This window comes from Anabas testudineus, chromosome 22, assembly GCF_900324465.2.
Source record: "Anabas testudineus chromosome 22, fAnaTes1.2, whole genome shotgun sequence".
In the NCBI taxonomy this organism is placed as follows: domain Eukaryota; kingdom Metazoa; phylum Chordata; class Actinopteri; order Anabantiformes; family Anabantidae; genus Anabas; species Anabas testudineus.
In genome coordinates, this window is record NC_046630.1 from 4,669,053 (window position 1) to 4,684,443 (window position 15,391).

Consider the following 15,391-nt stretch of genomic DNA (forward strand, 5'->3'; position numbering starts at 1 on the left):
CTGAAAATGTCACGGTAACAGAAAGATGTGACACACTTCACCAGTAGTGAAAGGAAAAGAGGTATATTTACCTAACTACTGCACTAAAGTGCACATTTGATGCTCTGCATTTACTATATTAAAATATCTTTCTGCTTTGATGTGAAACTTGGAGTTTTTCTGTTCAGATGATGTCATTTGGATTAGTTATGGAGGAGGGTGTTGAAAAAGTCTCTGAACTCCTCCATACCTTTTCTAAATGACATCATGTGAACTGACAAACTCATGTGGAGGAGTTTGTCAGTTTAGGTGATTGCACTAAACGTCCCTCTGTCTTCCCAATATTACGATATTCATCTGCCTCTAGCTGCACTTTTCAGCTTAGATGATGTCACCTGGATGAGTTCTGAAACAACAGTGTGACCAAATCTACAATCTCCTCCTCCTCTACTCCTCCTTTACTCATCAGTAAACTCACCACTCACCTTCTGCACCAATAGACACCAGCTTCACTCCTTTGCTGGCAATGAAGTCAAGTGCTTTGTTAACATTGGAGATCTTGTGGACTCTCATCTTGCCTCTCTCCGGTTTGGCCAAGCGTTCGCCTAAAGGGAAAACACAGAAAAGGCAAAATAAATCATGATGAGTATGTCAAAAAAACATGGTTGGGATGATTTTGTTTTTATCCTCTGTCTTCCACCTCCACATCTAACAACAGTTCAGCCAAACCACATCTGCACATCTGCTTTTTACCACAATTTAAGAATAAATTCAACTTCTTCGTACACTGTAATAATATCGACCCTGTCTATAAGGAGCCATTTACCTGAGATGACCTCCAGCAGCAGCATGAGTTTCAGACCATCCCGGAAGTCCTCCTCGATGTTCTCGATCTGCGTCCCTGCTTTCCTCAGGTGAGAGTTACACCAAGCTGTGAATGTCTAAAGAGACGAGAAAAGGGAGGCGGGAAACATCAGTCACTGCTCACATAGACCAAATCTACTGTGGTGCATTTACTGCATGTGGATGTAAAGTAGTGAGCCCATAACTACAAATTGAATTATGGACATTCCTTACGATGCTGACCCAGGAGACTGCAGGGTAAGCAGGTTTGTTTGTGAAGCCACAAAATCTCTTCTATTTGTTTGTACTGCAGAGTTATTAAATTCCCACTGCTTTACAGTCTGTTGACAGTGGCATCAATCCAGGGCATTAAACCAAAAGGTTACTGCACATCATCACAGGTAGAATTGTGTTTGGCTCGGTAAACATTAGCGCAGCAGCCCGGTGTGTGAAGAAGTTAAGATGTCTGTGAGCAGAGTATGATGACACTGAATCAGCTCTGTGTAGGTTGTACAGCCCAAACTGACCTCTGACCTTTTAGTAGGGAGGAAGGAATTTCCGAACAGGGACCATTAAAGCATGACATCAGACTATTAAAGAATCCAGTTCCAATGGAAATCTGTTGACTAATGAATGGCCTTGTTGTTTGTTCATATACTGCAACACTATTACATTTCTCTGTGATGCTGACAAGCTAACGTACTGCACTTTCTCTGTGGTAACGTAGCACACTGGAGCATTGTATACTGTATACGGTAGGTGTAGCAGGCACTGAACTCTTTGGCATTGCTGGCATGCAAACATGCTAATGGAAAACATCTGTACGATCTCAGCTGCCCAACAGAAGCTGGCAAGAGGAGTGGGCCGGCCATGCACCCTGCTGTGAACGCCTTTTTTACGAGTTCCCGGGTTAATTACACCCAGGGACGTAACATCAGGCACCATGTTTCCACCAGAAAGCTGAAGGAGGACCTGCAGGAGCAGTGCCAGGCGTTTATGAAAGCCAGCACTGTCTTTTCCTGGCCTGTCTTCATCTGCCAGGGAACAAAAGCCACTTAAAAGTCACTGACGAGCTGGTTCGGAGCACTCGTGGAACTTCCGCAATGAGATCACTCTTAAAATTGAGTGTCATGAGGTTTACACAACTATCAATAAACTGGAGAGTGGATGAACTGGGTTTCAGATGTGTGCAAGTTTGCTGGCATGTGGTGGATGAAAATGCCAAAGGAAACTCTGTGAATACTGCAGAAGATGTGGAGGGAACAGAGTAGATTATATGGTGTTTTATCTCCACGGGTAGAACTGACAGAAAAAGACCAACGCTAAAGATTTATGTGCAACTGGCAGGCACACACCCTCCATCCATAAGACACTGTATTCCTCCGAAGCTGGTCATGAATCTTCAGTTCCAACTGAGATATATCAATTAATCCAAATCAATAGTCCCGTTACAGGCTTGGCAAAGATTTTAAAGTGTGGAGGCAGGGCTGCGGTGTCAGCAGCTAACGTGAATAGTGTATAATTTAATCAAACTGTTAACATAAGGGTGTTTGCTGGCTCTGCAGATTCAGGTTCTCACAGTGTTGTGGGTGTTTTTTTAAGGATGTCATTTTTAACAAGTATCAGCCCTTTTTTGAATCCCTTCCCTATTTTTATGTCACGATCCCACCACTCAATTAAACACCAACTTGGCAAAAATAAAAGTAAAGAAACTGAAAATGTTGACCTTTAATGTTCTGAGGTCCTGTTAAGACGTCATCAGAGGCGTCTAAATAACATAATTACACTTTGGCATATAGGGTCGGCCGTACCAAGAGGAGTAGGGTGTGTTTTAAGTTCATTAAATTGGTGTGTTGTACTTAAAAGTTCTGATTTGTTTAGTCTTAACAGGACTGAACAGCTGAAAATGTCAGAAGGTTTTGAGTCAAACTGCAAAGAGCACAGTTGTGAAAATGACTAAAAGTTCACAGAAGGAATGTTAGCTTATTAAATGTGCTGGAAGAAGGGTACATTTGGCTGCTCGGGGTTGGACGACAGGCCTCCTCCTGACAAGAATTAGCCAGGCTTCCTGCCGTTCCTCTAACTCTCTGGGTCATTGTGGAGTTTGGCAGCAGCTCTCAGCTCAGGCTGGCAGCCACCTGCACTGTCACATGACACACTGGCTGTGTTATGGTCAACACTCCCAGGCCCTTCAGGTGTTCTGGGGCGCCCGGCAGGGCACAGCACGGACTTACCAGTCCAGTTGTCACAGTGACAGAGTCGGACAGGGCATCAACTTTATACTGCAGCAAAAGTGAATTTATTAGATATCACTCCAGGAAAACTGCAAGCGTTGGGTTTTCCTGTGCGGATGGTATAAGTATTTATAGCCACAGGAGGTGGCAGAATGAGTGGCATCATCACAAACATGTTCTGAACGAGTAACACTGAAGCGTCATCCTCGCAGTATTAGCTGATACAGTAAATAAACACTGTCTGTTTTATCTGCTCTGTCTTTGTTTGCTCAGCCAGTTTAGTCTCATCTGCACCTTCTGGGAATTTCCAAAACTTCCAAGAATGACTTCTGACTAACTTGTGAACTGGTGTAAACTTGTTGCATTCCTCTGTTAATCATATGGGTTGTTGGAGAGTGGGTTGTGTAACAGCACAAGAGGAGACTTTTTCCAGTTGTGTCCTGGCTGCATTTTTCAGCATTTTGATAGATGATAGATACATAAAACTAACAGATGAACCAATTCCAGAAGTTAGAAATAACCAGGACTAGTACTACAATATCCTCAAGGTGACATTGACTTAAACTGATTGTCTAAATGTTTGCAGAATAGGTTTTGTTTGATCCACTAAACAGTGAATCAACTAACTAGTGCAGAGGTCTATGTATAACTATAAAAATGAAAAGTCTCATAAGCAATTACCTCAATGCCACAATGCATTCATTATCTGTATCACTGTTTGGGATTAGCTGTTAAACCTTAGGGAGATCAACTCTGTGCTGGTATTATGGTGCATACAGCCTATCTCAGTGTGACACCAGTTCCAGACTGTTTATTGTACAAATGTAAGTGACAGTACTACAATACTTCTAGCGTGTATACTGTGGGGAGTCTTGTATGATCATAGTGCACACCATGCGTGATCATGTTGTCCTTGCACGATTTGTGTCGGTACACTATGTGCTGTGAAACTCTGTAAGCTGTTAACATGTCTGCTGCAGAGAATTCCTGCTCATCAACAAAATCATTGTCATTACTGCAGCTTAAACACAGCCCATTTCAACTTTAGTACAACATGTTGTGTAATGGGGGAAAGTGAACGCATGGCTGACTGTGTCTGCAGGAGGAACTAGAGGCTCATAAATTTCTACGGCCTCCCCCCTTAGCTCTCAACTGTCTCCCCCCGCTCTTCTCAGCCTCCCAGAACTGAGGCGGGCTGTAAAAACAACAGGGGTCAGAAGCGAGAGGAATCTGCTTTGCATCAATATCAGGCAAAGTTGCCACTTACTCTCATGTGCAACACTTTCCTTTTGCAACTGCTGATCATAAAACCAATTCAGACAAATGATCTGAAGCAAATACACTCGGATACAGTGGATACTTTAACTATAAATAGTTAAACTGCTGTATTTTTCTGTAAATATTTATGAAGCTCTTTTCAGACTGATGAATTGTTGTGTAAATAATGAAAATACTCATCACTATCTGACGTTTTACAATAATCTCAAATAACTTATTTTGTGTGAGGTATTTGAATATTGATTTTGAGTTTTATGTTAACACTATAAGTTAAGCTGCATATTGTAGTAAATAGTTCAGTGTCTTCTAATATGAACTTCATTCTTGAGGTTCTTTGCAGGTGGAAATAAAACATCCGATCCATCACTATGATCTTGCGCTAGAATTGCTTTGTTTATTTCCTGTTAGATGACTATTAATATCAATAATCAACCTATAACCGGTAGCACAATTTGGATAACAACAGCTCCATAAATAGCAGCCTTAAACCCATCGCATAGTTTTCATTTTAAAACCCCTTTATCTCTCCATGTTCGAGTTCCTTTCTCCACCTTCTACTTTCTCTCAGCCTTCCTCCTCGTCCACTCTCCCCTCCCTCCCACCCCATTAATCAACCTCAGTTAGGAAAATATTTCCTGCTTCTCTGCCAGTTCCATATTAGTACAATCCTTTTACTGAAACAAGCCAGCTCATGAGTGCGAGCCCCTGCCATATCCGAACACACAGACGGCCAGACAAGTGTAGGGGAGAGAGGAAAGGCAGATATTGCTGGCAGAATATCCGACACAGGAAAGTGGTTTTCAACGCTGCGGCCAGTTTCTCAAGCCTGAGTCTCCAGCTCAGGGTACCAGAGGGCCTCTCATGTCCTGAAGAAACCCCACGAACAGGCAGTGAAACTGCACGAAAAATGTCTTGAAATGATGTTCCCAGCATTTCATCTAGGGTTGTTCAACAAAGCAGGATAAAGAAACCAAGACTGAAGTGTAGAAAAAAACGTTCTCTTCTTCCTCTTAACGTATAAACTGTAATGCCACCCACAGATCCAGCTGTAATGAGAATGAATATTGCCTGGATAGGTTGGGGGGGAAATGGGCCTCTGTGAATCCCTGGGAGGTAAAAGTGCTGCTTCTCTCCTAAGTGTAATTCTGCTGCCTTCATTACACTCCGGCTCGTGGGGGCCTGAAAGTGCTAGTGGAAAGAGTTTCTCGTGCCAGGAAAACAGCTACAGCACCTTCCTCCTCCTCCGACTCTCAGATGAGTTCCTGATGTGTGATGGATTAGGACATTGCATTTAACGAGACAAGTTCACCGAGACCACGTTCTAATTTAAAACAGTAACCTGCAGGGACAGTTGTGATACGGAAGGAGAAAAGTTAGCTCATTTATTTCAGTTACTTTCCAAAACTGTCCTTTAAATTTTAATTGCTGCATTCCAGTCATGTCTCACCTTATTTTATAGGACAAAAACATTCAGTCACACTGGGTAATAATAATATAATAATAATAAATGTTATATTATGGCTGCAGATGCTGCTACTGTAAAGTTTTCAGGAAAAAAAAGAGCTAAATCATAGATAAATTCTTCTCTTAGAGCCGGTACTTCTTACAGTACTGACTTTAAAAGTAATGAAACTGCAGTTTTAGCTTGTTACAGCTGAATAATACTAATTGTAAATACTAATTAAGCATTTACTTGTCTTCGTACTAGTATGATGGTATAATGACTATTGGTGTTGTTTCACTCCACCCCATAGTCCTGTCCTGCTTCATTATACATGAAATACAACAAAAGGCAGCTAACTGTGTCTTTCATGACTAATTATATGTATTCCCAGGCATGCAAGTTACACAACCTTGCCTACATGTGGGATCTCAGTCTGGAGTTGGTCAACGTCAGGACAATGAGTAAATGTTCAATTCACCTGAAAACAGCTGTTGCGACTTGGACACCTTTGGGAGTTTGGCCAGAAGCCGAGAAAGAAAAACGCAAGAGTGCAGAGTAAAACAGAGAAGAACAATATTTGAGACGATGCCTAAATTTGGAAAAGAAAAAGTTGCAAAAGATAAATAAAAACTTTAAAACGAGCCACAAGACAGATGTAATGTTGATGTTGGTACCACATATAAATCACAACCTGTCAGGCAACATTCAGAGGTGAATCAGAAGTGACAATGAGGGTTTGGTTGATTGAACAGAAGAAGATTCAGGCTAGTGCTGCCTTCAGGTTGGAGGACCAGTGGGGAAATAAGAGCCAGCTCACCCCCTCTGATTGTCAGAGTAAAACACAGTGGACAGAGAGACATGCAGGACGGGCCAAACTGCTGTCTGGGCACTCTGCAAACTGCGGCTCTGTGGCTCTGTGCATCTGCTGAGCAGAAGCTCAAACACATCTCAGCAGATGAGTGGGACGCAAGAGGGCAGAGAGATGTGTAGTCGACCTTATGGTAGAGAGCAGAACAACTCAAGAAACAGATTGAGAGAGTGAGAAGGAGGAGTGAAAACTAAATTTTACCAAAGCTATTTCTCCAAAGAATAAATCTAGGCTGATATCTCACACCAAGGTCAAGTTTAGTTCATTTTGACAAGCCAAGTTAGCCAGTTAAACACAGAGTCCAAAACTGAGGGAACTATTCCTTGGTAGCAAAACCCCATTTCCATAACTTTATTCTGCCAAAGTTTAAACTGCTCCGCAAAAGAGATGCTGGAAGGAGCCAGTAGTGAGGACTTGCAATAACAATTTAAACATATAGTCATGTTAGAGACTTTGACCACTTTGTGGTCTGAAGTGAAACTAAAACTTTGTGAGATTTCAGCCTTATTAGGTAATGCAGCTATTTTTGTTACTAATTCAATGTCAATACAGCAATTTAGGTGTTTGATTATGGGTCTAACAAGACATAATAAGATTATACCCACCACTTTAATTCCTATGATCTATGGAAACATCTTTCAGTGTTATGGCACAATGAAGCGGTTTAGATATTCTGGCTACACAGGCGGCTTGTTTGTCTGATCTTTGACCTTTTAGTTCAAGTTATCTTAACCAAGTCAAATGGTGGAAAAACCACAAAAAATAATTTTCACTAGTATTTTAGGAGGTTTTAATTTCACCTGAAAACAAGCAAACAGGTCAAACAAACACAACGCAACAACCGGATATCCACAACACACTGATTCTTACACCTGAAGCACAAACAGCGTGACACCGCTGCATAAAAACAGCCACTGCTTCATCCATCCTGCTCAGAGTGAATAATGGACAGGAACAATACGACCTTTCTACCTACTGAACCTGGTGGAGAGATGAAGTGGAAACATTTGCCTCGCTCTCAAAGCTGGAGCCTTCATGGTGCTCTCTCTCTCTCTCTCTCTCTCTCTCTTCTCTATATCTCTCTCTACCAGAGGAAGGAGAGGAGTCTGGGGGTCTGCCAAATAGCAAAGGGAGTGCGCTGAAAGGGTCAAAGGTCACCATTCATCCCCCTCGGTCTCCTTCCTTTAAAGATCACTGGAGGATACAGCGTGACTACCCACGCATCCACTTCTCTGGCTCAAAAAAACACTAAACAAGGCCCAGCTGAGACTGCTAGTCAGCTGTGGTGTGTGTGTGTGTTGGATAGAGCTGGTCCACTTTGTTGACACTTGCCAGTATAATCCCAGCAAAGTTGTTTCTCTAACTTACTCTTTAAGCAGTAAGTTGGCAAGTCAAATCATGTGATCAATCATCCTTTTAGGATGCAACTAACTTTTATGCATGAACCTGTTAATCTGTGAAACAGGAGCAGCAGTTTTCCAAAGATACCATGGTACATAATGCAGTGCATGATACACTGTCTTTTGTTCAGCTTTGCAGTCATGATGGAGTTTTTTAGAAGCAGCATCTATTTAACCAGGCGTTCAAACAGGCTGCTGCTGCAAACTGCACGCTCAGCACCGTCATCACATTACACTTTTCTTATAGTCTTGGCTGTTGCTTCAGCACACATGTGTGTACATAAGCAAATGCACCCCAGAGGGTGAACTAAAGTAAGTGAAAAGAAAAATATGCTAACACAGAAACACACACAAGCTCTCTACAGTGCAGTTTGTGCACAAATTCATTCATTCAAACTCATTTACTGTACTTTAAACACGTGCACACACACACACACACAAACAGATGCATGCACACAGTCGCCACAGTTCAATAGTGATGGAGGAGTGAGTCTGCCAAAAAGTGCAGCCTGACAAAGAATAGCATCCATTGTGGCCACTCCAATGATATTTACTCTCCTATACCCAAAGGCCCTGATGCATATTCATGTGTGTGTGTGTGTGTGTGTTACAATGAGAAGTCAAAGTGTGGTAATAGCTCTTTCCTCCGCCGAGCTCATTGAACAAAGAGTGTCTCGTCTGTGAAAATACCGCAGAGCACCTAACACTGGACAGTTGCTATGGCAATCACACAAGCCTGGAGACCCACAAACAAACAGCTTGATGGCACCGACGCTCTTCAAACCCACGTCCACGACTCCCCGAGCTCTCACTGAGATCCAACATGTCAGCGCACACACGCATGTTCACACACAGCCCACGCAACAGAAGTTTACCACCACGAAAACATCTGTGACGGTGAGGGATTGCTGTGTGATTTCCTCTGTTTTTCACCTGGACCCTAAATTCAATGACTTTCAAGGAATGGTTTGAGAAAGAGCCTAAAAATGTACAGTTGAAATAATAAAATATATGTGAGGTTGACTACCTGCTATGTGCTACTAGTACTGTAGTTTTTATTTACAGGTTCTGAGTACATTAAAAATCCAAACCTTAAAGCCATGCATCATGTTTGATTTTATTCAATATACAACCTATTTTTAGAGTTTCAAGAACCATATCTGCTTCAACATGTATATGTTACATTTCCTTATTTGACAAGGACAAAAACAAACTTGTCCACGTCCTGCAAATGTCTAACTGAGAATGACGTAACCTGATAAGACGATGCAACTTCAGCTGATCTCACAGCACACAAATTGGATGCAAATCCATTTGCAGATGCTATTCAAATAGAGAAGAGGCATAAAAGAGGCCATGCTGAGCAACAAGTCATTCAAAAGCCCAGCATGGACATGTGTTTCCCTGTTTCATAGCCTCAAAGTAGGAGTGTCCCTCTGCACAAAGGCCTGCCTGTAGAAAATCATGTTCCCTCGACTGTATGTGTCCAAACATGATATTGTGATGTTAATTAAAGATATATAAGTATGTGCGAGTTTCAATAGAATTGCATTTAATAAGAGGGATATGCACAGTTGCACGGCACAGAGAGAAAGATTTTCTGTCTCTCAACAGGAATAAACTTGTTATCACAACGACTCAGCACAGTCATACGTCCTGAGTCATGCCTGAGCTGTTGTCAGTCAGGGTCAGACGCCAATCCAAACACTGCAATGGGAGGTACAGAGGCCTGTTTCACTCATGTCATAACACAGTAGTCATGAGTCAGCTCGAGCTCGGTTTGCCGAGCAGTGGCCGTGCGACGGGAAACGTGCGGCTTGGTCCTGGTGCTGCTTTGTGCCAGAGCAGCGCTTTTCTCTGCTGACCATCACCTGACTCAGAGAAATGCTGAGCTGGGAGGAGCCACACTGCACTCAAACAAAGGATGCTTTTAATACGTCTACACGTCAACACTATAAATATGTGTCCTGTTAAGGCCACTGAATATATGTTCCGCATTTCTACCCACCAAACTAAAGGATACCAGCACTACAGAGAACCTGTAGACCATAGAAGAGGGAAACACTAGATTTAGAGTACTAGCTGCTTTAAACCGCAGATACAGCTACAAACTCTTCTAACCTCCCTCCGAACATATTTTTGAATAAAACCTGATAAACAACATCTGATCCACAGCCAATTTGGCTTATAAAAAACAAAACCAAAAAATAAAGTGATAAAACAGCCACTAAATGCTAATAATAGAGGAGTTAATAAGATTTTAGATTATTATTTAAGCCAGTGGATGAAAAATTGTTAAAGTGCTTAAAGAAATTAATATCCACAAATCTACTGATGAGGATCATATGACTTGACTTGTAGACCTTGTCGTGAGACAGTTTTCTCCACAAAATGTGCACTTTAACCCTCAGAAGTTAGTTGTTACTGATATTTAATAGTTAATTTACCTACATGAATTTAATTAAATTGATTGAAGTGTTAAATGTGACATGCATATCTAATTATTATAATATATTAAAAATGTTCACGTGTTTTTTTGTTTGTTTCAGCGTGATTATTTTGGAAAGTCAAATGAGATGCTGATATGCAGAGAATGAAAGCACTGTTTGTTTGTAGTGTGTGGGCAGAGCTCAGCGAAAGGGGGAGAACTGCTGCTGTTTGTTGTTTTGGCCTCAGCCTGATATGTGGGACCTTTACGAGAATTAAACACACAAAATTAAGCTTCCTAAAGATCACTTCCACATGAGAGTCAAACAGAGAAGTGGGAAAACTCAGTTCATCAAATAAACCTGAAATAAAAAGTTTCAGGAGACACAAGCGTCAGAAAACACAGGTAATGATAACTATAGTGAAAACTTGAAAGTGAAACCTTGATCATGAGCTGAGCTCAAGAGGCCACTTGACTCGTTCCGACCTCGACACAAAGTCGTCCTTCACACACGACTTCACTGTATGTCATAAAAAGAAATCAGGGATATCACTGACTTCCTCGGTGGAGGAACAGCCAAATCGCTGCTTTACACAAGTATTGTAGTATTATTTCAAGTGTCAGTCATATTAATAATGTTTTATGCCAAAACACCCTTCCCCATGTTTACCTGTGCACAGACTTTGTCTTTGGATCAATATATTAGACACTATAGCTGCACTTTAACTGGGACAACTTGAATGATGCTTGGATTAATTTTAAATAAAATAAAAATTTCAAAGTGGACAAATTCAGACTTGTACAACATTATTAGGAAGAAACGTATCAGTGTAATTCTGCTTTTTCTCCCAGTATTTATAGGAGGGGTGACCTCTTTAACATCAAATCATAGATTTTGTACTTTGAGCTTATAATAGAGGCTTGTAGAAGTATAAGTATGGAGTGGAGATTATGATTTAATAAATTAGAGGTATATCATTTACTGTTATGGGTATAGAAAAATACTCACCTGCACAAATAAGTACAGGTGATAATTCGTGAGTAATACAGGAGCATCAACAAGGTTTCACCCTAAAAGAGCTGACCCAGACTATGGCTAAGAGCTGCAACATAAATAACATTTGTTCTGAAAGACATGCTGTGTTTTCTGCAGGGGAAAGAAAAATCTTGTGGCCATCTACAGTATGTTTCTGCACTGGCTTTTCTGAGCTGGATCAGACGAAGGTCATAGAGGATTATAATTATGATGGACAAGGGAGGAAGCAATGGTTCATGGCATGGTGAGAGAGAAGCAGAAACCAGGAGAAGGACTTAAAGTGCAGTTCAGGAGGATGCACAGAGCCGTTCTCCACCTTTGAACTCCAGGATTTAGTATCTAAGTGGCCACAGCTACAAATTAACTGCACAATCAGCTGCTGTGACTGGCCTGTTACTGTTCTACCCTCCCTCCCCTTGTGTGTCCGTCCACCTGCCACAGCACCTGCCAGCACTTCACACGACTAAAAGCACTCTGCTGCTCCGCCATTCTGCCAAAGGGCTCTCCACTACACACCAACAAGTAGCAGGGTAGCTCTCCTCTTGTGCTGGGTGGGGCTGTCAAGGGGAGGTGTCTGTAACAACTTGTAATGAGATCCCCTGTGAGCACTTCCACTGTTGTTTACAGTCGCAAATAAAGTGATGTCGGGAGCGTGCGGACTAATCCTGCAGCGGGAAACTGAGACTGAGACAGAAAAGTACTGCACGGGGAAGAAATGTTGGCCAGTGCTTCTTGCTGCACAGACTGGATCTGGAACAGCACAGGGTCATCAGCGTGTAATGCTGTTTGCCTGCAGGGAACCAGTTCTGACTGACCATGAGCTTCGGTGGACCAGACGATCGATAGCAGCCACTGATTGAAATTCAGGCGTTCCATACTTGTCCCGCTTTAGGAAAGGGCAAAAGCACAGCAGAACAAATAGCTTCTGGCCATGAGTTTCATCAGAGTACTCGCTTCCCAGAGACTCACTAGCACAGATTGATGGATTGATTTATCTTCCATGTAGTGTGAGCACTGTATTCGAACCGGCCACCTAAGAAGTCTGTTTCACCACATTGAATTCAACTCCCTCTGAATTAGACCTAATTGCCTACAGTGTAAATAAAACCCCAGGAAACATCCTGTCTTTATTGTTCAAATGCAGCAATTGGCAATTTATTACACACAGAGCAAATAGGATTGACGCAGCACTGTGTGTGCAGTGGAAAACAGGCTTTCTGATAAGACTGCAGGGAGATTTCAACATGCTCAGGCTAAAGTTAAAGCAAGAAAGTAAACATTTACAAACATGCAGAGGATTTAGAGTTTTTATTATCTTTAACTATAAGTGACAGATAATCAATTTACGTGTGATTTACATGTGATCTTGACCTGCACTTAGTTTATGCTTTTACCACTTTTGCACTCACACACTCCCAGAGTCAGATAGAAAACAAAAATTGGGCTAAACAGGAAGAGATGCATCGATAAGTTTCCAGTCGAAGCAGCTGCAGCAGATATTTTAATAAACAGAAGCAGTGCAACTGTGCAGTTGGTGTGAGCACTGATGGCCATGGCTACACAGACAAGTCAAAGTAGTTACTACTATAAACTGACCTTTAAAATTACATTCCAGCTATTATCTACATGTTAATACTTGAAAAAAAAAAAGTTCTCTCCCCTCAACATCATAATTAATGACAGGTTTTGGGCTGTAACACATTCCAGCAATCAGTAATCCCAGTGAGGTTTGGTTTGTTTGTTCTTTTTCCAAGAGTTTTATGAAATATTGAGATCAAATATGTTTCTTCAGTTAACAGAAAGAGGAGAAAAGCACCTAACAGTAACTCCAAAGGTTGATATTGATTGCACATGGTTACATGTACATTAATACTGTACATGATGATCTTAACCGGAAATATTAGTCCTATGTTAATTGTTAGTTACTAATTTCTGCAATTATATCAGCACATCTAAAAACATTTCGATGGTAGTGTGGCTTCAGCTGACTTGCTGAAACCATTAGCAGTCAAACATTCAGGAATATCCTGGATACAAGTTGTGTTTTCATGAGTTTGCTCATGAGACGCTGTAAATGACACACTAAAGAAACGTGCTTCAACTAACTGAGGGTTAAAGAGTCACCTGATAGCTCATACACCATCCTGGCTGGTGTTGATAAATTATTGACTCCGCTTTGACTATATGACAAAGGATGGCCTCCTGAACACGCTCTCTTTGTGCAGAGACCTGAAAGCTCCTCTGTCTCAGCCTCTTCGTCCAGTCACTTCCTCCTCCTTCCTCCCCCCGGAGCTCCACCCACACGGCCACTGAATGGAAAGGTGTGCCTGCTGCCTGCTTTTACCACAGTATCTGTTCGCCCAAAGCTGCTTTCACTTACATGAGACCCACTGCAGCTGCTCCTGAGGAGGCTTACAGCTAATACACTCACATGTTCATAGACTCTCTGCGTACAGTATGAACCCCCCTCGGCTTCAAAGAGCGCCTTCACAGCGAGCACATGCACTTGAGAATGCATGTGGTTTGATTAATAGCATTAGTGGAGGAAAGACCCAACTACATCCTTCCCATGTGGCGCAAGAAAATTCCTTGGAAACATGTAGACAGATCGCCTATAAACCCCCTCAGGGTCGTATGTTATTGAAGACATGTAACCATAAGTTCGGAGTGGTTCCAGACGTTGTCGAGCATCGAGCAGGTTTTTTTGCTCTGTACTCTTTGCTCTACAGGAAATGCACCTTGACCCTAAATCCCATGGTGGATGTGGAATCCAAAAGACTCTGCATCTGGGCTTCTCAAATTTGCAACCAGGCTGCGAATTAAACACCAGACTTCAGTCTGTCTAGGATGAATTATCAATTATGAAACTCACACATGAAACACAGGAGTCCCGCACACCGCCTGAAACCAAGTTGTTAAAATTCACTGCACAATTAGCCTTGAAGCTGTTTTAACGACCTATAACGAAGAGCGTGGAGCTGATTTCTGTATATGTTTCTAAATTTGGAGCTTGGGCTTGAGAAAATAAGCTATGCAAGAATTTGCATCAGGGCCCTGGCATTTGGGAGCTGTTCAGATAAGAGCCTGGTAATTGCTCACATTTGACTTTTCAAACAGTGAATTCTAAAAAACCCAGATGCACTGTGTGGCTTGATGAGGAAGAATTAGCTTCCACCTTCCTGAAGCTAATAAAGGAGAATGTGTTTGGAAATGGGAATTGCAAAAAAGCAGCTCGAAAATGTTTTCCAGACAAAGAAAGGATGAGAAGTTTAGATGTGGCTCAGTCTCCTCCCTTCAGACGACTGGGAACAGCTTTCTCAATAACTGGCTGTGCAACAGGTATCAGCGCAAAAAAGTTATTAAAATTAAATTTTCTTTACTTTAACAAAAGCCTACAGCATCATCAGCATCATCAACCCACAGTTGTGCTTTGTGCTATATCTTTACATGGAAATCTAGTAAATACATGTTTACATATTTAAGTATGGATAAAATTCATTGTCTAAGAATCAAATTATCTTAGCACAGTGGAAACGCGCCTATATCTTCATCAGTGTGCGTAGTGAGCCAGCGCTGCACAGCACTGTGCCACCACTTCTCCAACTTTAGATCCACAATACACTACAGTGGGACACCCCCGCCCCCGAGACTCAGCTGAGTTATGTAAGAGTCATTAGACACAGGTCAGTATCTTCTGACACATCATACATCAGCCGTGAAATCCAGGCTATAAAAAGTAAGTGTTTTACTCCTGACTGAAAGTTTCTCATCAGTGGCAGAAACAAGATGTTTTAATTAATTCTGAATCTGACGGTGCTGACACAGGATCAGTGAAGGTAGGAAGGGTGGGAAAGTGAGCTGGTGGATGGCATCTGACAGGT

General features: G+C 41.9%; 1 protein-coding gene across 4 annotated transcripts in view; it reads right to left on the reverse strand.

Moving 5' to 3' along the window:
• actn1 (actinin, alpha 1) overlaps positions 1-15,391 on the reverse strand; it is a 41,123-nt gene that overhangs the window by 20,740 nt on the left and 4,992 nt on the right. For all 4 annotated transcript variants that reach the window (XM_026339398.2, XM_026339397.2, XM_026339394.2 and 1 more), the window contains exons 2-3: positions 806-920; positions 465-584 (exon numbers count right to left, since the gene is read on the reverse strand). In XM_026339398.2, coding sequence (XP_026195183.1) covers positions 465-584; positions 806-920 — 235 coding nt within the window. The remainder of the gene's footprint in view (positions 1-464; positions 585-805; positions 921-15,391) is intronic.